This window comes from Sturnus vulgaris, chromosome 5 (assembly GCF_052056855.1).
Source record: "Sturnus vulgaris isolate bStuVul1 chromosome 5, bStuVul1.hap1, whole genome shotgun sequence".
In the NCBI taxonomy this organism is placed as follows: Eukaryota; Metazoa; Chordata; class Aves; order Passeriformes; family Sturnidae; genus Sturnus; species Sturnus vulgaris.
Window position 1 is genome coordinate 8,422,398 of NC_142247.1, and position 25,294 is coordinate 8,447,691.

At 40.0% G+C, this 25,294-nt stretch overlaps 1 protein-coding gene across 2 annotated transcripts in view; it reads left to right on the forward strand.

The window, feature by feature from the left end:
* MPPED1 (metallophosphoesterase domain containing 1) overlaps positions 1-25,294 on the forward strand; it is a 58,971-nt gene that overhangs the window by 15,682 nt on the left and 17,995 nt on the right. For both annotated transcript variants that reach the window (XM_014881059.2, XM_088164797.1), the window contains one exon: positions 11,552-11,777. In XM_014881059.2, the coding sequence (XP_014736545.1) occupies positions 11,552-11,777 (226 nt within the window). The remainder of the gene's footprint in view (positions 1-11,551; positions 11,778-25,294) is intronic.

Consider the following 25,294-nt stretch of genomic DNA (forward strand, 5'->3'; position numbering starts at 1 on the left):
CATGGTAGCGTGCGCTTGGGAAAAGGTGATCTTCGAGTTATATTTTTGCAAAAGCATCTTTGAGATACAGGAAGTTAGCAATTTAAAAGGTTTTTGTTTAGTTTCTTGGCAATATGAAATAAAGATTTAACTTAAATTTTTAATAAAGTTTTTGTTTGATTGTTTTAAACGAGCAGTTTATCAACTCTTGAATATATTGAGTGTTCACAAAATCTGCAGTAAATGGCAGAACAGTTAAAAGAATAGTTAAAACCATTGAGGAGGAATTTCAGAAGGTTTTTCTGGTAGCCCATTATTTTGTGAAGGCATTAGTTTCCAACAGTTTTGATTTTTCTAGATAGCTGCTTCTAGTACCTTCCATAATTTGCAATTCCATAGCCAACCCAACTTTCTCCGTCTTTCCTAATATTTTACTGGTTTCTTGAGAAAGTAACTGACAGACTCTGGCACCGACTTTTCCTCCACTGACATTCCTCCTTACTGCTGCCAGATTTCTCTGTTTATTCCTTCATGCACAGGGCTTGCTTTCCCACTTGTTTTGTTCTTTGTCTAATCCATGTCTCCTGCTGTTGTTAGATTATGACTTTGTTTATGCCCTGCAATAAACACTGGGTTTGGTACACCTTCCCTTGATCTCAGCTTACCCTCAAGCATGAGATACAAATCCTCCTCCTGCTTCTGCTCCATGTCTTTATGCTCAGCATTGATTCCCACCTTTTAGTTTTCAGTTCTGCCATACCCTCTTGGGTCTGTGCCACTCTGGTCTCTCTCTGTTTCATCTTTCCAGATGAACTTGCCCTTCAGCAAGTTCAGATTTTATCTTTGCGCTTTACATAAAACTCCTGTGCCTGTGTGATGGAAAATTTATTTTACATTACCATCATTAACTTCCATGGGCCTTATGGTTCTATCAAGCACATGCTCAAGTGTTGTGCTAATAGAGGCACATTGGCTGGATGAGTCATCCCCTAAAATCTGTTCTCTTTTTCTGACTGCCCGTGGGTTCCCAGGAAAGCCGCTACCAGCTCGGATAACGTCGCTCACGATCCCACTGTTGTCCCTGGCTGGGGCTGGTAGCCCAGGTGCTCTCTTTTGGCTGCCCTTTAGTCATCAGGTTTTATATTTCTGACCCTTAAAGCCCTCTACTTCATTTCAGTTTATTCTTTCTGGTGATTAATTGTTTTCTGTCATGTGTCTTTTTCTCGAAGGCCTGTCTCAGGGAGAGAGTTGAGGTTTCACTAGGGCTGGATTGGTGTCTAACTCTGTTGAAGAGATAAAATGTTGGTGATCACTGGATGTGCTGATTTGCATAGCCTTCTCTGGTAGCCAGTGCAGCATTACTTTTAATTGAATATATAGATTTTTCTTCTCTGAGTTTTTAAATTACCTTTTGGGTCTGTACAAAGTTTTAGCACAGACTCAGTTTTGCAACAGAGTTCCAGAATATAACAGGGATGGTGAGATGAACTGTGCTTATTCTGAACCTGTCACCTACTAGTTTCATTTGGTATTTCCTAATACTGGAAGAGGCAAATGAAAAATTTATCACTCTTTATTCTGCTTAAGAATTTTTAGGCTCTTTCTGTATCTGCCCTTAAGATATTTTTCAGGCTGAAGATTGTTCAGAAGTCCTTAAATGCCTTTGATCATCTGTGTCACTCTTTGTACCTCTTTGTTCCATATCCTTTTAAAAAGAGTGAGACCAGAACTGCACATGTTCTGAGAGCACCACAGATTTATTCCCTGGCACAATGAAATTTCCCAGTTCTCTTTTCCTTTCAGGTGTTGTGGATTATTCTGTTTTGAACAGAACAAGGAGATGGCATTGTCATAACATTTCCTAATATAATTCCATGAAGTCTTTCCTGAATGGTAGTACCTAGTTCAGAGCCCATTGCTGCATCTACTTTGTGCATCTTTTTCCAATTTTTTTGAATTATTCTGCATAAATTTATGTTCAGTTTCATCTCTTGTTTCATCTCTTGTTGCCCAGTCTTGAAATATCATGATGCACTTTTCCAAGTGAGATTTCTATTTTGCTGACGTTTTTCAGGGTAACTTAGAAAATTAAGGGAAAAGGGGGTGAGTAGTCAGTTTACAAAGCATACAAATGGTGCCAACCTGCTCATTGCCCTCCCTCCTTTTCTTTTTTTTCTGAACTGACTCTTCTCCTGTTTTCATATCTGAACTTTTTCCTTTTTTATCTGTCTTGTTCTCTTACTGTATTTTACTTCCAAATTTAAAGATTCAGTTTTGGAGAATCAGGAAAAGATACAGCACAAGCTACGTTTTATGGTAGGACTGAACAGAAGGCCAAGAATCCAGTGAAACTTTCTGATGATTTATAAGAATGCATGGTATGACTTTGAACATGTGCTAACTTTCCAGCATATTCAGGATATTTTAATGCTAACACTTCAAACAGACAAAAACAATCTGCAGCTTTTTCATTCTCTTAGATTTTATTATTTATTCCCTTCTTCCCTACCTGCATATCAATCAAATGTGTAGGACAAATACAAAGACCTGTGCTCTACCTTAGTACCCTCGTCAAATTTTGACTCCAAAACCATCTCTTTTTTTTACCTCCCATATTGTTGGCACTGGAAATTGCCTGCTTGGCTCAGTTGCTCATGTAATTCCCTTTGCTCAAGCCTGTAATATAATTTCCAAATTGTGTATGCTCCAGGACCCACTGTCACTTTGAGCTCGTGGGTTACTTTCCTGGAAATTTAAGTGAGTAGCTGATCTGTGGTATAAGCTGCAACACATACTTCCATCTTTTCTCTGAGAATTCTCTTCTGTGCATGGATTGGGAAGATTACTTAAACTAACACATTTTGTAATATATATTGTTTCAGAGGGTTTGCTTGAGATTTTCCAATTTCTAAGGCAGACTTTCTATTTGAGATTCAAGTTCAAGGTAAATTGGAAATAAAAAAATAGAAGGTGGCTTGCAGCTGTAATGGAAAACAATAATTAGCTCTTCAGAATATTTTCCTGAAAATATTATTACATGCATGTTGTACCCACACAAACACAGACAAAAAAAGGATTACATTATTTGACACGCATTTCAGAAGTTGACCTAGGCAAATTCAGCACAAAGGATAAGATTTTTATTTCTGACTAAAAAATATTTTAGAGTGAAGATGTCTACCAACTGTAGTAACTATTATTACTAGAATTACCTGTTTCTAGGATTAGATTGTATTTGATCTAATCCTGTGGTATTAGAGTCTGTAGACAGAATCAGAGATTTGTCAGTAAATATCATCTCTACTTTTTAAAGTTCTTGATAAAAGATCTTTAGAAAAAATTGTGGTCACTAGGCTTAGCTTTACTTTTTCTTTACTGCTTAGCTTTGCAAAATGACGGCAATATTTTTCCCTTCTCTTAACAGGTATATTCTAAGTTCAGTAATACTCACATTTAAAACATTAAAATCATGTTGAAGATGAAAAAATTCAGCTTCAGAGCAGCAAAAAGAATTCGAATTTATATATTGTAGTCATGCCATTTTGACCATTGGTAATTACACTATTTTTATGTTAATTTAGAAACCCCTTGAAAGAAGTATTTAAGCATTAATTATCTATTTACAAAAGAATGGCTTTGGAAATGCAGTGAAAAACATTGAGCTGTGTAGGGATTTAGAACAGATGTCAATTTTTAAAGACTGGGCATACTAAAAAAAAGGGCTGGTTTTTACTGTAGTTCTTAAATGTGTGGTGGCTTGGATGCATTTATACATCCAAGGCTCAGACACAGAAAAGTGCACTGTAGCACACTCTCCCGGTATTTCTCCAGTTCTGGGGAGTTAGGATGTCCTACGAACTTCAGAATATTAAACTGGCTGCTGTGAGTCTCAGGAATATTTAAGTTGCATCCCTGTATTGGCAAGATGATCCAAAGCAACTACACCTTCTGTGCCAGTGGTGAAAGCTGTAGAGGTGATGGGTGCTGAAGAATTGTTCCTTCATGTCCTTCCAAAAGTGTGCTTCTGGGGATTTCTTGCACTTTGTACTAATACTGAACTTTTCTCTTTCCACTAATGCATTGGAAAGTAGCCAAACTCCAGGATTCTGAGGCTTCATAAATACGGAAATCCCTGACCCTTCAAATGAGCAAGTGAATAAAAATACTCAGTTTTATCCCAGACTAGCACACAAGGGTAGCTTTAGGAAGGCAGTGTGGCCCAGAAGTGAAGAGAGGAAAGATCTGGGTTGTGAGTCTGTGAACTGTCATTGCCTCTGGCAGAGATATTTGAAAGAGCCTGAGGAAGACAGGCAACCAAATTCTAGTTAGTCATCTTCAGATTTGACAGCCTCTTTATTGTTCCCCCTTGTGAAATTGGGAAAATGATGCTTGATCCACCTACCACATGAATGTGTTGGAGGATTAATTATCCTCAGCACAGCACTTTGAACACCTATTGAGCAGCACTGTACACAAACATTAAACATGGTTATTAGTGCTGTGCACCTTGTACGCTGACATGACACACGGCTCTTTGTAGTCTTCCCTTCCAGAAGGTGACAAGTGGGAGATGCTGAAAGCACCTCCATGGGATCTGAAGATCTGAATAGGAATCTGTATCAGTGTGCACAGAGATCCATGTAGGAAGTGTAAAACGTTTTTTAATTGTTACTTTTTAACTCAGTTTTCCCAGCTCCTTCCCTTTTGTGGTCTCCAGATACAAGTTGTAACCAAAACTGGAATATTTCAGGAGGCAGAAAAGATGTGGTAGGAATTATATTTGCTTAGAAAATTAAAGACTATAACTATCCCAGGAAGTAAAAAAAACAACCCTCAAAACTTCTGAAAATGGACTGTGACTTACATAGTTGATGGCTTTCAAGCCAACAAATGCCATAAGCTAAGGGGACCCATCAAAGGAAGGCTCAGTCCAGGCAGACATTGCAGTTGTGCAATTTTGTAGACATCTCTTACAGACCACAAGTGAACAGAAGGTACAGATCTACATAACCTTTTGTCTTGACTCATTGCAGCTACTCTAATGGCCTAGTTATGAATTGGGCTGGTTCTGCATAATTACAGGGTAATTAAATAAACCGGGCTAAAAGGAAGCCACTTTTTTTTTAGAAGTAATTTTGACCAATTATTATATATGTGTGGGTGTGTATAAAGCACAGGATATCAAAGAGCCTAAGCTGGATTATTATCAGGTGTTTTTTTAGTTTGATTTGCCTTCGTCTATTTTAAGGAATCCTGTTTTACCAACGTGAGCAGTGTTTTATGTGTTTGCTGGTTTAGTGTTTGGTATAATTACTGGCTTTTTCATGCAAGAATGGCTGGAGCTGGAAGGTTACAGATGACTTTGGAAGGAGTGTTCATTTACAGTATTATTCCAGATTACACACCATACAAAAAGTATGTTAATGTGAATTTCCCAGACATCAGCCCCAGTGTTTAAACACAGAACTGTCAAAAAGATGCTAAAAAGCAATCTGAGACAGTTATGCAGTCTTTCCACTGTATCACTCACTGCTGTACTTTAAAAGGTTGAAATGAGAGGGAAGAAGCACTAAGTGGGCACTTACATGATTGTGGTTTCTTTTAACAAATACTGAAAATTCTGCTCAGTTCAAAATACCAGGAGAGAAGCAAAACACATCTGCCTGTATGAGTTTGCACTTAGCCCGGCAAAGTTGGGAGTTGACAACAACTGCAAGCTTCAGAGGAGGTCCAAGGTTGATAAAGATGCCTCACTTGGTACAAGGGAAGCCTGGAGTATGGACATCATGAGTTTACACTTGCATTATTTTCAGTGTTGATCTGCTTTACTGGGTTGCTGATAGAAGAGGATGGACCCCTAAGCACACAGAATTCCACTTTGAACAAGCTCGGCTGCAGAGAAATAGCAAACACACAGTGCTGCTCAGCAGGCTCCATTATGCAGCCTGTAGTTCAAGTAATGGTTCCCCAGAACTTCAAGTTATTTTGCAGAAATTATGTTCGCCATAAAAAGAACCTACTGGAGTTTGGAAGTTAAAAATTGCCGCAATAATTTTGTAATTGGTGCACAAACATGCAAAAATTAGATGTTCGGTTGATTTTCTTAATTAGTAATCTGCAGTAATGAAAGGAATAAACAAAGATGTTCCTAGCTAAAAAATATATATATTCCTATACATATTATATTACCAGGACTGCTGTCATATTTTTATACTGAACAAATGAAGGTTAAGAATCTTTCTGAGGAAGGTTTGCTCTAAACTGACAAAAAAATCCACAAATAAAATTAAGAAGTCTGTAAGATGATAATACTACAGAATCTGGCTATGTATAAGTTAAATATAATATCCTGAGCTTGTTGGTAGTAACATAATCTCAAATAATAAGAAATTATATTGATGGAGGAAATTCAGAGGTGATTTTTTTGTGTGGTGAGTTGTTCTGGGAGCAGAGCCACTGCTGCCTGACTCCTTGGATCGTGTAGACCTGCTGTGGGTTCCAAGTTTCCTCATTCCTTTGAAACCTCTCCTTCAGATTGGGCATTACTCACCTTAGACACTTTCAGGAAATTCAAGGGAACATAATTACCTTTGAGTAATTATATACTTTATATAGTAAATGGTTTTTCAATAAGATAAGGAGTGACAAAAAGACAGAAGTCTAAAGCATTGTATTTCTACCAGTTCAATGTTTTCCCTAAGAAAAAAGATATATTTTGCTAAAACTGCTAAATTAAGGACAAGATAATGTGTCTCCAGCATTTTACTGCATATAAGGGGAGATTACAAAATGGAAAGGGGAAAATAAGGCAAGAAAGTTAACGAGCCATGTAGCTGAGAAGAAGGAAAAGGATGGGAGAAATCTCTTATCCCACATTAAGACAGAGGCTTAAGACAGGGTGGATGGTGGCTTGGAGCCCCGTTCTAAATTGGCAGAAAGCAAAAGTTGAATGTGGCCTGAAAGAGAAAGCTCTGAAGCCCATGGCTGAATCTGAGCCAGTGTGTTTCTGACAGGATTTTTATTTGTAAATATTTCATTTCAAATCCAAATAGGATGAAGTGGATAGAAGTTGATTATGGAGGAAAATAATTTTAGTTTCTTGCAAGTTAAACATTATGAGAGGAAAAAAACCCAACGCTTACTTTAGGGAAAAAAAAGTGAAAGTTTACCCAGAAATGAAATTTTTATTCACCCCCAAATATTTTAAATGAACATTTTGCTTCATTTTTTTCCCCTTGGTAATGTCAGAAAGACTGTGTGAATTTCCAAATATATCCCATTCCATCCAAATGGTATTTTAATACAGAAAAATATTTAGGTAAATTTTTTCCAGCGATTCTAGTTGCAGTTTATGTCCAGATTACAGGCATATTTGAGCAGAATCTTCTCAGGTGCCAAGAACAGAAGGATCCTTGGACTTTGGACAAAATCACTTGCCCTGTTTTGGCTGGTCAAAAGAAGAGATCAGACAAAAATGTAATTTCCCCCAAATTCATAACTTTTCTTCTTTTTTCTTTTCTTTGTTTGAAATTACATCTTTGACTCCCATAGCATATGTTCTTGCATGTGTTTCTTGGCACTCCTGAAGGGCAGATCTGTTTCTTACATGCTTCCTGCCTTAATTTTTTCTAGGGAATTAATTTTGTCCTGGATATGTTTGCAGAATTCCTGTGACAGCCATAATTTTTCTTTAATATCATTGTATACACAGAGCTTCTGTATTAATACTGAGTTTGCTACCTGCCCACCAGCAAAGCCATATGCTAGCATCAAATGTTAATTGGTTATCAGTTGGGGATTTAGTCCTACTCATCTGCTAGATGGATAGTATGAGAAAGTTACACCAGAGTTAATGGAACATACTCTCTAGTCCTTTTAAATTGCCTGCCTGCCATATATTTGTTCCATTGCAATTACCACACAAAATGAGGTTTGTATTTGTTTTAGCATTGCAGGCCCTCTAAAATTCTGGTTTGTTTTCCAGTGTGGATTGTCAGGAGCCTAGAGCATCAGGGAGGATGGAGGGGACCTCTGGAGGACGTTGAGTCCAGCCTCCTCCTCAAAGCAGGTGTGGGTAGAGACCAGAACCTTGGCCCAGTGAACTTTGAGTGCCTTCGAGGGAGGAGATTTCCCAGCTGCTCAGGGCACCTATTTCACTATTTTTCCATCCTCATGGTAAAATTCTTTCCCTGTAGCACGTTCCCACTTGTGCCTGTTGCTGCTTGTTGGGCACCTCTGAGGAGGACTTGCTCTTGTGTTTTTCCTGAGCCCAGGTGGTTGCAGACCAGCAGCAGGGTCTGCCCTGCATCTTCTCTGGGTGTGAACAGCCTCAGATCTCAGTCTCTCCCCTCATCCCAACCACCATGGCAGCTCTCTGATGGACTTGCCTCAGTTTCTCAGTGTCACATTTTATCTTCTTTTTGCCAGGGTTGGGATTAAATTTGCGAGACGGTATTTCTTGTTAGGACTCAGATGTTTATGAGTTCTTATCTATATTAGTCTCACAAACCATGAGTTCTACAGCACTTAAAGCTAACAAACTAAAAAAATGGAGCTCTATCTCTCTCTCTACAAGGCTTTTTAAGGGTAAACTGTCCAAGTAAAAATGACACCTAAATCGTTTTTACTTTTAACCCAATAGCCAACCCCCGTGGTCCACAATGCGGACTTTTTTATCCAATTACACAGTATCACCCAAACCCACGAAGAAGAAGGTGAAGAAGGACTAGCCTCTGCCTTAAAACCTCCATCTTGCTTTATTTCTATTGCTATATTCTAAAACCTTAATCTCTAAGATTTCCACCATATGATATTACACACTTCTATTCAAACTACGCACACATAATCCCAGTTCTAGCATTCAATTTTGGAAGCCTTCTCCACGGCCTCAGGTCAAATGCAGTGCTCTCCTGGGGGTCAGTGCCTGTCAGCACAGACAGTCTAAAATTCTCAGTGACCAAGGTTCCAGCATCTCAGTAGTTTTGCTGTCACTGAAGAGCCCAGGATGGGACCCCACACTCCAAAGGAGATCTCACAACGCTACATGGAGGAGAAAGATCTCTTCCTTTGTTCAGCTGGTTTCACTGGTGATTAACATAGCCAGGGTGCCATGGCCACAAAGACTCACTGCACAGTCTTTTTGAGTGAGGTTACTCCATCCTGGGTGTGACTGTCGGAATAACTGATGAACCTGGAAATGTTTGAATTATCTGCAATCAAGAGCTGTTGGGATAAAAAATGGAAAAGTGTTTGTTCTAGGGTTGTGCATAGGAACACAGCCATGCAACAGCTCTTAGATTATGTGCTCCTGGGGATGTCCAGCTCCTAGCCAAGGGACCCAGGGCTACAAATTGTGCAGGAATCTGTTCCTTACACGTAACTTCACAACAGCAGGGCCTAGGCAGGAACAAGATTTCCAAGATTTATACCCGACTTTGTACTTCAAGAGCACTCGGATTAAAAAGGAAATCACGTTCTAAAGTCTTCCAAGGAACAAGGTTTGAACAAAACATTGCTGAATCTATGAACAAGCAGCAGAAAATACTTTGTTAGTCAAAAAAATTAAGATTTAAAGGGTAAAAATTATAGTTAAGGACACAAAGAACAGGAAATAGTTTTACCAAAGCCTAGTGTGGAATGAAAGAAAAAAAACTCGAACAACTGAGCTGCATACTCATCAAAAACACAGTTGTTAATTGAAAAGCTGACAGACCTGTAACTACAGCAGTGCCTCTGGCCGGCACTATAATAAATGTAACTGTACATTTAGAGTAATTTGCTAATTTGCCTAAGTAACACCCACAGACAGCAACATGACATAAATACATTAGTGGAAGCAACAACTATAACCAGCTCATACAGGTTCTTGGCTTCTAGATGGATGGATCAGATGAGCTGGAAAAGATTTACCAAACAGAACAGAAATGGTGTCAGTAACAATGTTGTGGGATACAGGATTTTATTCCTTTAAGGCCTGAAGATACCCATACATATTGCAGCATGTAAATAACATTTTTAACTTTTGTGCACACATCTGGAAAGCTTGTACACGTGGAATACATGTCTGCTAAATGACAAGTGTTTCAGAAGCAAAACAGAGAAGCCCTTCAGGTAAATTATTGAATTTTGAACATTTAGCATGCAATCATAAATATCCGAAAAGAATTTTTGTTAAAAATTCTAAAGACACGTATGTATCTGGTTCTTAGGAAAGACTGGAACCTGTACCATCAGCTTTCCTAATACAGGTGTTACAAGTGTCTGAAACTTGTGCTTCAGAATCACCCATGTCTTCATTTGGCAAAGTTCAGCCCTGTGTCACCTCCCTTAGGCTAGCACTGTTCTATCTGCTGTTTCTGTAACTCTGAATCACTCTGTTGCATTTTATTCTGAAGTCCTACTCATGCCAACTTTTGCCATTGCATATTAACTGTTTTTTTGCATTCTCTAAATAGCCTGCCTCCAGGTTAAGCATGGGCCATTGCTAAGGATTTTTATATTACCAACGATGCATTTCTAAAATTAAAACCCCACAAAATTGCTGTTATGCAAGGTGGGTTTAATTTTCAATAAAATGTTTCTTTCCGGTCCCAATCTCCTTTTCTGACTGTCTTCATCCTGATACAAATTAACAGTGCAGAAACAAAGCTAATGAATGCAGCTTTGCACAGTTTCTGTCTTTGTTTCCTCCCAGATGTGCTTGGGAGGTTTGTGCTGAGCTGTTTGAGACAGGCGATGCCAGCACTCAGGGGCAGAATCCAGTGAATAACCCAATGCGGAGTCAGGTGGAAAGTTTCTGTTTCAGTGCTGCTCTCAGGAAGAGCCCACGTGTGTGGGCATATATATTCTTGCCTTCATCAGGAGGTTGTTCTAAGGTTTTTCACTAAATACGGGTTGTAAAATATTCTTGAACATGAGTCACTTTAAATTATAGTCCACGGAGCTAAGGGAGTCACTGAGAAAATGGAGTAGGAAAAAAAAATCATGGGATAGAGGCAAACGGTGAGATTTCACTGTGGGATGTGGATTTTTGACAGCCAAACTGAATCCATGCTTTGCTTGAAGGCTTGATATTAATGTCAGGGCAAAGACCCCTCTGGCTGACCCAAGTTCTGAGTGTTAGACCTCGTCAGTACAGGCTGACAAAGACCTCAGCTCTGGGAGAAGAGAGCTGACATGATTTTATGAAGCATTGCGGCTGATCTTCTTTGAACCCTAATTTCTGTCAAAGAGTTATCATCACTGTCACAGTAAATGATACTTGCAGCACAAATGGCAATTAACTAGAAGTAAATAGTAGAGCAGAAGTCTGCAGACTGGTTTTTAAGGTTGATGAGTTGAAAGTAATTTCAACACATTAATGCTAAGCATGCTAAATCATAGTGTGCCATGAAAAAGACAGTAATGTCATTTACCTGAAATCAGCAGGAATTACAATAACATGTAGTAGGGGTAGGCTCGATTGTTTCAAATATGTGAGCATATTATAGGAATCGATAACACTTTGTGTATCTGTTTGCTTTTATCAAATTTTCCATAAAACAAGTAATTTGTTTGTTTTTCACTGTTTTAGGTAGCCTGCCCTATGAATACAAGATTGTGATAGCAGGAAATCATGAATTGACCTTTGACCAGGAATTCATGGCTGACTTAATCAAGCAGGACTTTTACTATTTCCCCTCTGTTTCTAAGCTGAAGCCAGAGAGCTATGAAAATGTACAGTCTCTTCTAACAAACTGCATCTATCTTCAAGACTCTGAAGTGACCGTGAGGGGATTCAGAATATATGGCTCCCCTTGGTAAGCAGGTTTTTAAACATACAATTTGCTATCACATCAGCCATTTTGTCTGCATCATCTGTATTTGGATTGCTGTGTTAGGAAGAAAAGTAACACCCACTTTGATAAAGGTTTTATATTTTCTTGTAATGAATGATTCCTGTGACAAAATAATGTATTATACTGTGGGTATTGTTAACCAAATAATGATGGGGAAAAAGACTGGTGTGCTCTTCAAACTCTCAGCCAGGAGCAGTTGTTTAACAGTCCATGCAGGGGGCTTTTGTGTCATAAAATATCCTTTCTATCCTTGGTGAGTTTATCTAATTACAGGTTAATTTTAATGCAAGGGTAAATTCTTTTGAAATTTTCCATCCTAGGGATGATATTGGAGGTTCATTAGTGTATACAGTAGTCATTTAACTCAGTGAGCTTATTTCAGCACCTGTGAAGGTCTTTTCTTGAATATCCCTCAGAATCTTACTTTATTTTATAAAGTAATAGCTTTCCTCGAGGTCTAGGTGAGCTTCTAAACTAAAGTTAACAAATCAGTAGCAGCTTAATATTTCAAGGATTTTGCTCTACTGCACAGTGAACACTTAGAACTCCTTGACAGTATTGCAGGCAGATGGACTTTATTCCTGAATTCCTTATATGTGCTGCTTCTCTGTCTCTTACTAATGTCCCATTGCTGTTTATTATTTCTGCCAATGGGCCTGTAAATTGGGTCTTTCATGAGCATTTGGTATATGTTTAAAATAAGTAAAAATGTATTTTAAAAAGCAGGGTTTTAAGGGAATACATTATACTTCCTTTTAGCATTACATCAGGATGAAATGTAGCAAACAAGTTGTCAAACCTGATGCATATACCCCAATGTGAATTTTCAGTGTGAATAAACTGTGAAATCTCTTGGATTTCTTTTTTAAATGAAAATTGGCTTTTTCCCATTTGGTTCCTTGAGATGGATGTTAATTTTGTCTAAGCTTATTATTCTACTTTTGTCTAGGTTAGTTTCCCTCTTAAATGCACCCTTCTCTTTCACCGTCTCAGATCTCCAGATCTTTCTGTTTTTTTTTTTCAACCTCCCAACCTGCTGTATTGTAGTTCATCTTCCTCTTGTGTGTACAGTATATACAGTCAATGTGCAGTTTACTTAATTTTCCAAATTATTTGGGAAGATGTTAGATAGTATCAGTCTCAATATTAACTTCTGACAAATGCCACTTGGCATCTTCTCCCATTTTGATGTTCAACTGTAAATACTGTAATTATTCTCTGTTTGCAATATGTCTGGCAACCTCATATCTTCATTGCAGTGTTCGTAACCAGGCACCATATTTCCAGTGTCAGTAACCATTTTCCAGGCACTGAAGTACCAAAAGTCACATGGAAGACTAGAGAAATTAAATTAGAGCAAAACACTGTCTATAAAGTAGCACTATGTAGAGGATAAAGAGAATGATTTGAATTTTCTGTGTATTACTAGATCTGCAAAAACCTGTTGAGAAAACCTTTTGTCCACCCACTAACCCATAAATGTTTCTGTAAAATCAGCTCTATCACATTCCCCTTGTGCACAAATCCTGTTGCTCTGCACAAGTTGCCAGTTATTTGCCATGACCTATCCTCCAAGTCAAAAGAACATTTTCCATCCTTTCTGCAACTCCAAGTTATAGCTACACTTCCCCACTCCATGTTTCACAGTGTTACTAACTCTTCTCTCACCCCCTTATGATCCAGGAGTGTTGCAAGGTCTCTTGAAGATATTTGCTTTCTCCACCTGAGAGAGTCTTGATGAAAGTTTTGCAGCCAAACTGGGTTTTTTTACTCACTGTTCAGCAATGCTGAACGCCAATTGATGACGTGTCCAGTGGAAACATCAACAGTAGCAATAACAGCTCGTCATTAATCTGTAGGGCAGCAGATGTAGTCCCATCAGCCAGCACAACAATCAGAAAGCTTGGGAAGACAATCATCTCTTTTTGGGGGGTTTGACTAGCTGCTGCTGGATTTCAGGCTGTAGTACACTCCTGTGCCTAGTGAGCACCACTGTTCTTTGGCATTTCTGTTGCTATACTTCGTTTGCCCTAAAAGGAGAGGTTTGTCCTAGCCACCCTGGGAAATCAATCTCAGTTTCTTTCTACATCATAGTAATGTAATCTCTAAAAAGATACAGAAATTTGCTGAACTTTATGTGGTGAATCTTTTTTTTGACCTAGAATTATCAAGCTAGTCCATTTAAAGATATTTATGAACATAGTCAAGACTTCTAGATTTAAAGTTCTTTAAGATCTCAGAATGCCATAAGAAAGTTAAATTTCATGCAGTTGCTTGTCTAGCATCCTAAAATAATTTTATTTTTCTGCTTTGAAAATATGCACCTCGACTTTGCATTTCTGGTTGCAGTGCTGATCTTCTGTCTTACATCATCTTTCATAGAAATAATTAGAAGCTGGAGATATCCTTCATTCATAAAACACGTTAATCAATAGTTGCAAAGTACTTTGAGAACACTGGGGTAAGGTCTGAGTGAAAGCCAAGCAGCATTAACTTAGTGTCTTTTGCCTGTAGCCATCTGCATTTTTATATATAACCTGTACACATTAGATTTTACTTCTATTTAAAATGTTTTAGTTGCAAATTAAACCATGAGAGCTTGATTGGTTTGCATAACATGCCAGTCTCTAAGGTCTTTTAAATATGTACCACTTGTGTGTGGTTAAATATTTTTAATAGCACTTGGTATTTTGTCCTCTATTATTATCTAAAACTAAGTGGTTATTTTTAATTGCACAGAAGAAATGGGACAGTGTTTTGTCTCAGAAACCAATGCTCTAAATCTCCTGGGCTCAAGGGCAAGAATTCAAATGCCAGATTGAGCCTCAACTCACTAACGAAAATTTAACTGTCTTAATTGTTAATTACACAAGTATTATCATTGAGCAGGGAACAGCCATTTTGAAATGCAACTTGCAATGCACAAAAGCAGCTACTTAGGAATTAGTACTTGCAAAAAGCCACATCTTGGACCATGGATTATCATGATAAGGAGGAGAAGTGTGGAAACATTAGAAGTTTCATGAGAAACTCAGGAATACCAAGATTTTAAATGTGTCCAGAGCAATGCTGAATGCAAAGGGTAGCTCTGTTTGGCCAGTGCAGATGGGGCTGGCTGCCAAATCTGGATGAGCAGGGCATCCATAAGAATGCAACGTGCTTCACAGAGTCCCAGGATGGGCCAGGCTGAAGGGACCATGGTGGGTCACTGGTGCCACCTCCCTGCTCCAGCAGGGCCATCTCAGAGCACAGGGCACAGGATTGTGTCCAGAGGGGTCTGGAATATCCCCAGTGAGGAGACTCCCCAGCCTCTCTGGTCTGTGTTCAGTGCCCAGGCAGTGCCCAGGGAAGAAGTTGTGCCTCCTGTGCAGGTGGAACCCCCTGGGCTCAGTCCCTGCCCGTGGCTCTGGTGCCATTGCTGGGCCCCCGGAGCAGAGCCTGGGCCCTGCTCGGAGCCCTCCCTGCACACAGGGACACCCAGGGCTGAGGGCCCCTCTCAGCTGGGGCTCCTCTCCAGCCTGGACAGCCCCAGCTCCCTCAGCCTTTCCCTGGCACAGATGCTCCAGGCCCTGAATCATCTCTGCAGCCTCCGCTGGCCTCGCTCCAGGAGCTCCCTGTCCCTCCTGTGCTGATGATCCCAGAGCTGGACACAGCTGGCCAGATGTGACTCCAGGGCTGGGCAGAGGGGCAGGATCATTCCTGACCTGCTGGAAATGCTCATGTTAATGCACGTCCTTCAGTACAGCCCAGATACTGGGAACTGTTGGGTCTTCTTCAGTAAAAAGCCTGGACACCCTGATTTTTTTTGCAAAACCTAGTCACAGGAAAATGCACTCTGGTTTCATCCCGGCAGAACCAGGGCATGGCCAGAATATATCCACAGACTTGGAAACAGTCTTGTGCAGACAGTAGCTATAGTTGCTGTGAATGTAAAAGAGAAGGCTTTAGTTCCTCAATAACATTTACTGTAAAATGGAAAGCTTCTGGTTGAAAAGTAATTTTAAACACTTTTGCTCTGAACTGTTACGAAGACAGACAAACTAGCAGATAGAACAACCCAAAGCATTCTGTGCAATAATTCCATATAACATATTTGGGACTGCTAAGATTTCCCAAGGATGAAGTAATTTTCTAGAGGTTTTAAATTTATTTTTCAGTAACAAAAAAAATCAGGTAATAGAAGTAAAAATATAGCAAGCAGAGAGGTGGTAGAGATAACATATTTAAGTGTTTCCAAGACTTGGCTAGACAGTCATGGCTGACCAGATCTAGTGGTGGTGAGAGGCAGTGAGTGGTAGGTTGGACTGGAGATCTCCAGAAGTCCTTTTTGTGTCATCTTTCTGTGATTCTGTCAATCCTACTACAGAGCTAGAACTGTGTGTCAGGCAGACACCTGAAATGGACAGGTGTCAACAAAGGCCTTGCAACTGGGAATTTGCTATTGTTATCACACTCACTACAAGCAGTAGATGGTCTCAACAAGTGGCTCAGAAGTCAGGAAGCTGAGATAATAGTGGAAGTTTGAATTTGGATTTGGAGCAGGTCTTTGTCATCAGACGGGGTTCTGTGTTATCAGACAGGGTATTAACTCTGTGATGACATCTTTCATAGAACCACACTAAGAATTTATTAGTGAGCATTTGAGCTACAGATTTTCAGCCTTCTATTGTAGCTCATCACCCCCCTATTGTAGCCTTCCCCCCCCCCGCCCCAGTACTATTTTGCAGGTAAGAATTTTAGTACTAATCACAGCTTGAAGATGGACTATACCATCCACTCTTGCTTCTGTACTGCCAGGGATTTTAACTGCACAATTACAAACTGTGTTTGCACAAAAAGACCTGATGCATTCAGTGCACAGGATCTGCTGTGCTTGCTGAATGAGTCCACTGTATATTTTACAATTGTTATTCAGAAATGCCATGTAAAAATAAATGCCTATAAAGGTGCATGTACATTTATGTATAGACATGAGAACATGTAGAAAAAATGTGCATCTGCTAAAGACAGGTATTCTGTGTGTATGCTCTGATCTTGTAGAAAATGACAAGTGGCCTTTCTATTAAGAAGTGGATTACTGTGCACTAGTGACAGGATAAGAGTACACATTTTACTTGACAATGCAAAAGAAATGCAAGTGGCAGAAGAAGATTTTTTCCTAGCTTGCCATAATATTTGTAAGCAGATGTATACAGCTGCAGGAGAAACTTTGGTCCTCCTGCTTTCAAACAAGCATACAAGGTGGCAGGAGAGCATTTTATCTCTTTTTTCCATTTTCCACCATGTGGGAAAGGAAGGGACAATCACAACTCTCTTACAAACATATGACAGTTTCATTATTCTAAATGATACATTGGCCTGGATAGCTTAAAGAAGCCCTTTTGGATGAGATTGCCTCCACACTCATTATCCAGAGTGGATTTTTACTTGGCTTCAATTTTCTGGAGGGATCCATTCCTGTGAAACAGAACCTCATTTTTCTTTTTGCAGAAGTAAATTTTTTTCCCCGAGTGTCTATGTATTCTCATTTCCTCCTTCACTCTTTTGTTAAAGAATTTCAGAAACTCTTAATTCCTCAGTCAGGGAAGATAGGAGAGCAAATATTAATGTCAGCCTAGAAAGACATTTGTGACCATTTGTCCTGCAGTGACAGATGCCTGGGCTGGACTCCTGGGCTTTTGTAGCTTCCCTCCAATGGAGCATTGATTAGATTTGGCCAGGCATGTTTACACATGGACCAACAGCTCTGGTGCCACATTATTTTTCCAAAATTGGGAATTGAGGGAAGAAAGTTAAGGGTGTGTATGTGGGGAGCACTGTCTTTCTGTTCAAGTCTTGTTTTTATTGAGTTTAGCAAACTGGGTAAGGCCCATCCTATGAGCTCTGGCTTTGTCAGAGGAGATGGATGAATTCCCTCCAGTCTAAAGGACATCAACATCTAGGTTACATTAGTGAGTATCAGCCCAAAGCAGCCTTGACAGGGGACTTATTCTCCAAATCATCATCCCCCTTTGGTTGGAGAGCTGGCAGTTTGTTCCAACCTGTTGTCTGTTTTCTTGGTGCACTGCAGTTGTCTGGACTATTCCAGCCAAGTGTCTTTACTGAAGTGCATCCAGTGTAGGGAGTAGTGCTTAGCTGTGGGTGTGTAACTAGTCTGAGTTGTTATTTTCTTGTCTGATTTGTGTTTTGTCACAGAGTAGGTGACTTAATTGTTTTGACTCCTTGTCAAATGTCCTCCTTCTCCTCTGTGTGTGTGCACATGCACAGGGGCATGTGCATGGAAAGGCTGTGACTTCCATGTGTAATCAGGGCAGTTTCAAAGACATGCAAAGGCCAAACTGAAGCAGCCTTATTTAGGTTCCACGCAGACTCCAGGCCAGGCCTCCATTTCAGTGCCTTCCTCCTCCATCTTTTCAAGAACAGCTGTAATAGTTTCTTTCATTCCTCACTGAACTCAGTTTCCATCAGTGAAGATTTATAGATTCATTTCATGAGAGGGACACGCTTTCATTTTGCTGGTGATGAATCACCTAATGTTTACTTTCTGGGACCTTGTACAAATTTTTAGTCATTGAGATGAACATCAATTAAAATGAAACTGTATTAAAATAAAATACTGACTTCATTTAACATAATAAACCTCCCAAGCTGGGAGTGTGGCTTCCATGTGGAGCAGCAGCAGCTCAAGGTGTTACACTGTGGGTTTCACTCCCCAGAATTCACAGAGAGCAAGAACTTCTGCCTCAAAGTGACCATTCCAATTCTTAGTTCTGTTCCCTTTCAATTAAAAAACCTACTTAGCATCTTCCACATAAAGGAATAAAATTTTTTGTTACTGGACATAACCATACTAGATGTTTTTCTTTGTAAAATACTGGATTCTTTTATGTTCTTTTCTTGCTGCACCCACACTTGGTCAAAAGATAAAAATACAAATAACTGAAGTGCACTTGTTTCTGTACCATTTCCTGGGGAAAATTCACTCTAAAAGTCTTCCAAACTTCAGATTAAGTAGATTTCTGAGCAGGTAACTTCTTAGCATGTCTGTGCTGCAGTTTTGCTTGGATGGATGCAGAAATCCCGCATGTGGATGATGTGGACTTCTGCTCAGAAATATGTTTTTAAAGTGGTAGATGTTCCCTGGTTGTTAAAGTTGGGAACTATCTGGAGTTGTTTTAATTAGTGACTTTGAGGCAGGCGATAGAAGTGAGTAATTTAGGTAGACTTGAGGTGGTTCTTGAATAAAATGAAAGTAGTCTGTGGGAATAACAGGCCCTACTCATTATTTAGAAATGAGGCATCTCAGGTTTCAGAAATTTTTGAGAGAAGTTTGGCATCTAAGCCTACCTGATGTGACTGTATTACTCTAGTGAGAATGCTGAAGATATCTTATTTCAAGCATTCAGTATAAGGTAGGTAAGATGTGACAGATATGTAAGAAATAGCAACATATACAGAAGAGAGAAAGAAAAGTTCATCATCCTGTTTAAATGTATTATCAGTCTGAGGCACATAGATACAGGTTTAATTGTATTTTAGCAGAATGCTGGAATGATATTTTAATTTCCTCTTTCATACTTACAAGAAGCCATTTTCCACTTTGGAAGTGGTGCTTCTAGAACAACTTAAAACCACAATGCACTTGTAGTTTAGTCTGCAGCATATGGAAGATCATAAGCATGGTTCTTCCTGCAAAATTATTTAGATCTATTAAGCTCAGCTGTTCAGGGAAGTTGGTGTGGAGAACTGAATGATACTGAACTTCTGGAGTGTGAAAGGTTTTCCAGTGGCAGAAAGTGAGATTTAACATTCTGGCTGTTTTAGCATCAGGAACAGATCACTGGATAATTTTTATCTTTATTTTTATATTATTATTTCCTATATTATAAGAAAGAATTAGCTTAAATTGGTGCATTTGATGTGATAAATTCGTCTTGGAAAGCTTTTCATTTTCTTCATGACTTGAAAATATAGGAGATGTGAAGGTCATTCAGCAGGCTGTGGGTATACAGGTGCTACTGCTTGTGAGAGCAATCATACTGAATTCAGGAGAGGTCTTTTTAATGAATGCTTCCATACAAATTAAGTGACTGAAACGAATTAGCAAGAATCTTTAACATTTCTGAAAAAAGTGCGTGGAAGAAAATAAAAGTTCATTAACTCCAAGTGAATTTTCTATATCATGTTGAACGAGTATAGTTGTTATTAATTAATTAAACTCTGCAATAGGTGTTTGGACAAATGAAAATGTAGACTGAACTACACCTACTGTAGTCCATAAATACCATCACTCTCAAACCAATGCAATAAATTCTAGTTCTTAGGTATTCCTGAGTCACAGCAGTTTAAATATTGCTTTTATTTTTCTTTTTTTTTCGTTGGTGAACATTCCAGAAAATGTTTTTTGTCAAATAAAATTTTTTCTCAGAGTTGCCTGGGACTGAGGAGTCTGGAACAGTTTAATCCCAGAGTATCACAATAGAGGAAAATCAGTGGTTTAGACACCTCTTGCGTTTTGTGCATTAGGGATATGGATCAGTTCTTTAACACATTTCACTGTGACCTCTTGCAGGGGGAGTTTAACCAGTTAATGAAGCCAAAAGTGCTTTGCATCCACTTTGCAGTAAAGCTCTTTCACTGTGTCTGTACAAGTGTGCAGGACACACACATGCATGTATGCTGAATATAGACCTGAAATTATCTTGTTTTCAACATAACAATTTTGGACAAATCTTATTTCTTGTGATGTCTGAATGCTTTGTGTGGCTTTGTGTTTCCTTCTGTGAGTGGAGATTTGCATTTACTTGCTTTTCGATGTTCCTTGCTTTAGTTAAATTTGAGAGCAGTTGAAAAATGTATTGCTTTAGTTTAATTAGCTCGGTAGGAAAAAGTCCTTTCTTGGGCAGTAATTATTAGTTGTATATTATTAAAAGGAAGTAGTTCACATTCAGTTACTTAGCAGAAATAATTGAATCTTCTGATCCAGTAAACTAGCTCACTTTGGATTCAGCTGGTTTTTAATTTAAGACCTGTAGAAGAGGAGACCTGTAATCTCACTATAGGGAATTGGCTTCACTTTCCTGCAGTTCATAAACCACAAGAGTGAAATTGCTATCCCCCACAGCAGTTTTCTCTTTATTTTTCACATTTGCTTGAAAGTTTAATTTTATGAGACAGAGCTGATTTTAAAGTTTAAAGTGCCTTTCTTTTTTTTTTTGTTTTGCCGCTTCCCCCCCCCCCCCATTTTTTTTTCTCCTTGAACAAAAGGACTACCAGCTCTATCTGCAGTCTGAGCTGTAGTCCCAGACAGCAGCAATTTCAGGATGTTTCAGAGATGTAAACACAGTTGGGCACTGCGATGAGCCCTTTGGCGATTTTCCAAGAGAAACACAAATAGCCAACTAGTTTGGAGCGGGTCTATGTGGAGTTGATTCTCAGCTGGAGTAACTTGGCAGTGCTCCACCAGCTTTTGAGCCATTTACACCTGGTGAGAATCAGCCTCCCTACTCTGTGGTAGCTTATATGTGTGCATTTTGCCCAGGTTTTGACACAGGAAAGGTGTTACTACATCAAGAAGGAGATGGTGACTCCACATGAAGAATTGTAAATAGAGCCACTGACACAGCAACTAATTGTAACAAAGCTGGCTGAGTTCTTTCTCTTTTCCCTGACCAGATTTTAAGGGGAAAAGTAATTTACCACTTGTGAAACTGCTTTAACATTAGAACACTTCCTTTGGAATTGCTGTTATTTCATTCAATAAATTAGCATTGTTTAAAATGAATTAAAATGAGGATTTTTCTTCACCACTAAGAAAGCAGGGAAAATTGGAACCAATCATAGAATTGTTTAGGTTGGGAAAGACCTCTAAGACTGAGTCCAAACATAAAACAAGCACTGCCAGGGCCAACACTAAACCCTGTCCCTAAGCACATCTACACATCTTCTGAACCTCCAGGGCTGGTGACTCAACCACCTCCCTGGGCAGCCCCTTCCAGTGCCTGAGCACCCTTTCCATGACAAAATTCCTCCTGATGTCCAACCTGAACCTACCCTGGCCCAGCTTGAGGCTGTTTCCTCTCATCCTGTCCCTGTTCCCTGGGAGCAGAGCCTGACCCCCCCAGCTGTCCCCTCCTGTCAGGGAGTTGTGCAGAGCCAGAAGGTTCCCCCTGAGCCTCCTTTTCTCCAGGCTGAGCCCCTTTCCCAGCTCCCTCAGCCCCTCCTGCTGTTCCAGCCCCTTCCCCAGCTCCGTTCCCTTCCCTGGACACGCTCCAGCCCCTCGGTGTCTTTCTTGTGCTGAGGTTCCCAGCAGTGCCCCAGGATCTGAGGGGTGGCCCCAGCAGTGCCAGCACAGGGGACAGTCCCTGCCCTGGCCCTGCTGCCACCCCATGGCTGGCACAGCCCAGGTGCCATTGGCCTCTTGTCCCCCTGGGCACACCTGGGCTCATGTCCAGCCGCTGTCCCCAGCACCCCCAGGGCCTTTCCCAGCTTTCCAGCCCCTGTGCCCCAGCCTGGAGCTGCAGGGCTCGCTGTGACCCAAGGCAGGACCGGGCCCTTGGCCTTGTTGCCCCTCAGAGCACTGGGCTGGCCATGGGTCCAGCCTGTGCAGATCCCTGTGCAGAGCCTTGCTGCCCTCCAGCAGATCCACACTCCCACCCAGCTGGGTGCTGCCATGGACTGACTGGGTGAGCCCTCAATCCCCTTGTCCAGACCATCAATAAAGATTAAACAGCTCTGGCCCCAGTGCTGGGCTCTGGGGACTCCACTGGTGCTGGCCCCACCTGGATGTGGCTCCATTCCCCACCAGTCTGGTTTTATACCTGGTGGAGCAGGGACCCACCCAGGCTGTGAGCAGCCAGTGTCCCCAGGAGAATGTGTGGCAGACCGTGTCAAGGACTTTCTAAAGTCCAGAGAAACACATCCACAGCCTTTCCTTCATCTTCTGTCACAGAAGGAGCTCGGGTGGGCCGAGCAGGAGCTGCCTGTCACAAACCCGCCTTGGCTGGGGCTGATTCTCTGGTTGTCCTGCATGTGATGGCACTCAGCTCCTGGGTGGATCCCATCCCATCCAGCCCCATAGATTTTGGTGGATCTCAGTGCTGTAGCAGTCACTATTTCCCCCCTGGAGCATGGGGCTCCATTCTGCTCCCTGTCCCTGTTCTCCAGCTAAGGGGCTTGGTACCATGACAACAACCAAAAGAGTGAGGGAGAGAAAGTGTTGAGTACCTCAGCCTTTTCCTCAGTCCTTGTCACCATGTTCCCCCTGCATCTAATCAAAGACGGAGATTCTCCTTGGCCATCATTTTGTTGCTGATGTATTTATTTTTTTACCATCTTTTACAGCAGTAGGAAGATTAAGCTCTCTCTGGGAATTGGTCCTTCTACCTTTTTTCCCCTGCATAAACCACAACATCCTTGTAGTCCTCTTGAGTTTCTTGTCTTTCTCCAGAAGGTCATAAATTCCTTTTTTTTCCTGAGTTCAGACAAATCTTGCTGAACATTACAACACAGGGTTGCACCTGTGTGTGTCAAGTATTTCTAATTGTGTAATCTACATCAGATAAGTACATTTTTAAGGTATCTCAGATTCCTAGATAGCTGAAGGATATCTGTTAAACATTACTTTTTTGGTATAGAAAGCTATATTGCAGCAGTTTGTTTCCACCACTGCACTGTGGAGTGAATTTAAGACTGTGGGAAAATGTAAATATGGAATTTAGGATTGCTTGGATTTTGCTCACTTCAGGTAGACACATGGCATATGAAGTATCAGTATGTGCTTTTTTAAACAAGAAGTAAGTTAATCTGTTGCTAAATTGGAAACATTAATAATAATGCACTTCATGCATATATGCACACATGTTGCATTAATTTATTAGTTTTGGAAGCGTTTTCATGCTTGTTTAAATCAAAATGGATTTGAATTTTCTAAGCAAAAGAAGGTAAGAAAAAAAGGGAAAAAAATCAGAAAAGAACTGGCAGACAGTTAGTCCATATGGCCTGATTACTCCTGGTATTTTGAGACAAGAATGTAAACCTGGTGAATTACTAAACAGAATAACTCTTGGGCCTGACTCTAACTGGGGGGCTCAGTAATTCAGCGGCTACTGTGAGAGCCTTTTTTGTTGTTTCTCAGGACACCTGTTAACATATTTTTCATATTTTAGTCATGTTTTATCTGGGAGAGCCCCTAAAAGGGATATTCCATCTCCTCAGGTAGCAAACATCTGCATTAGGGGACTCCAGCTTGCTGGAAGTGTGGAAAAGGTTTCTTTTTCTTTAGCTGTCTGGGCATCTGACAGTGAATAACCATGAAGATGCCATGCATAGACGGGCATCATTTTTTTTTTTCCTTTTGGATTGGCCCCTTCTTGGCAGGTTTTACATCTAAAATGAGATTGTGGCTGTACTGCAAACAGAGGGGCTGTTAACTCCTCTCCTAACCCTTCTTTCTGTGACTACCAGCTATCAGTATCTCAAATATGGGCTTGATAATCTGGCTGTGTCTATAGTTTTAGATGCTGAGAATTCAAGAGATTGGAGGAACAGACTCTGAGACATCAGGAACTCAAGACCTTATCTCTGCATTAAATCCCTAAGACTGTACTGAAAGTCTGTACAGTTCTACATCTGAACCCTCAGCATTGAATCTTTTGAGTAATTATTAAAAATTAGCTTCTACCTTTGCTTGTTTTATTATTTTTTAAAAATATCAGATGGGGTATAATAATTTGCCTTTCAGAAGAATGAGATAAACTATCTGCATTTGGTACTGGCATATTTTAAATTCAGCCTTTCATTAATTTTCCTCCTTACCTGTTACCTTCTTGTTTTCTTGTTATGAAGATAAAGTAGATTTCATTTTATTTTTCATTGTTTTATAACAGATTAATGTTTAGAAATGATCAGTTCCTATTAGTCATAGCTCATTCTTTCTTCTTTGCAGTCAGAGCTGTATGAAATCCTTTACTAAACAAAAGATGAATGATTTCATGTGTAACTCGAATTGCAAGAGAAATAATTACTGACAAAGGGCCATACTCAGATTTTTATCCTTATTTCCTTTTGTGAAAACAATAATTTAATTTGATTCAGAGTTTCAAGAATGACAACCTTGGATGCAAAGCAAGCAGGGCAAACTTCCCCATGGAAGCAGAGTCGGGTGTTATGGCCAGTAGAGGATCTGAGTTGCACCATTTCCATTTGTTAGTTATAAGGCCCTACTTTCCATTAAAAAAGATCTGGCTTCAAAACTAAGAATGAAAATATTTAAATTTTTTTGCATGTTTAAATTATTTTTGCACACTGCTGTTCTTTAAAAGCACACCACCCTTGCCTCTCTCATATGGAAGTTAGTTGTAATATAAATCTTCTCATGCTCCTGAAGACTTCTGAAACTTGTTTTTCCTTAGATCTCAATTATGTTTGACTCAGATACCCAGATGTTGAATGAAATTTCAAAGCCTGTAAACAAACAG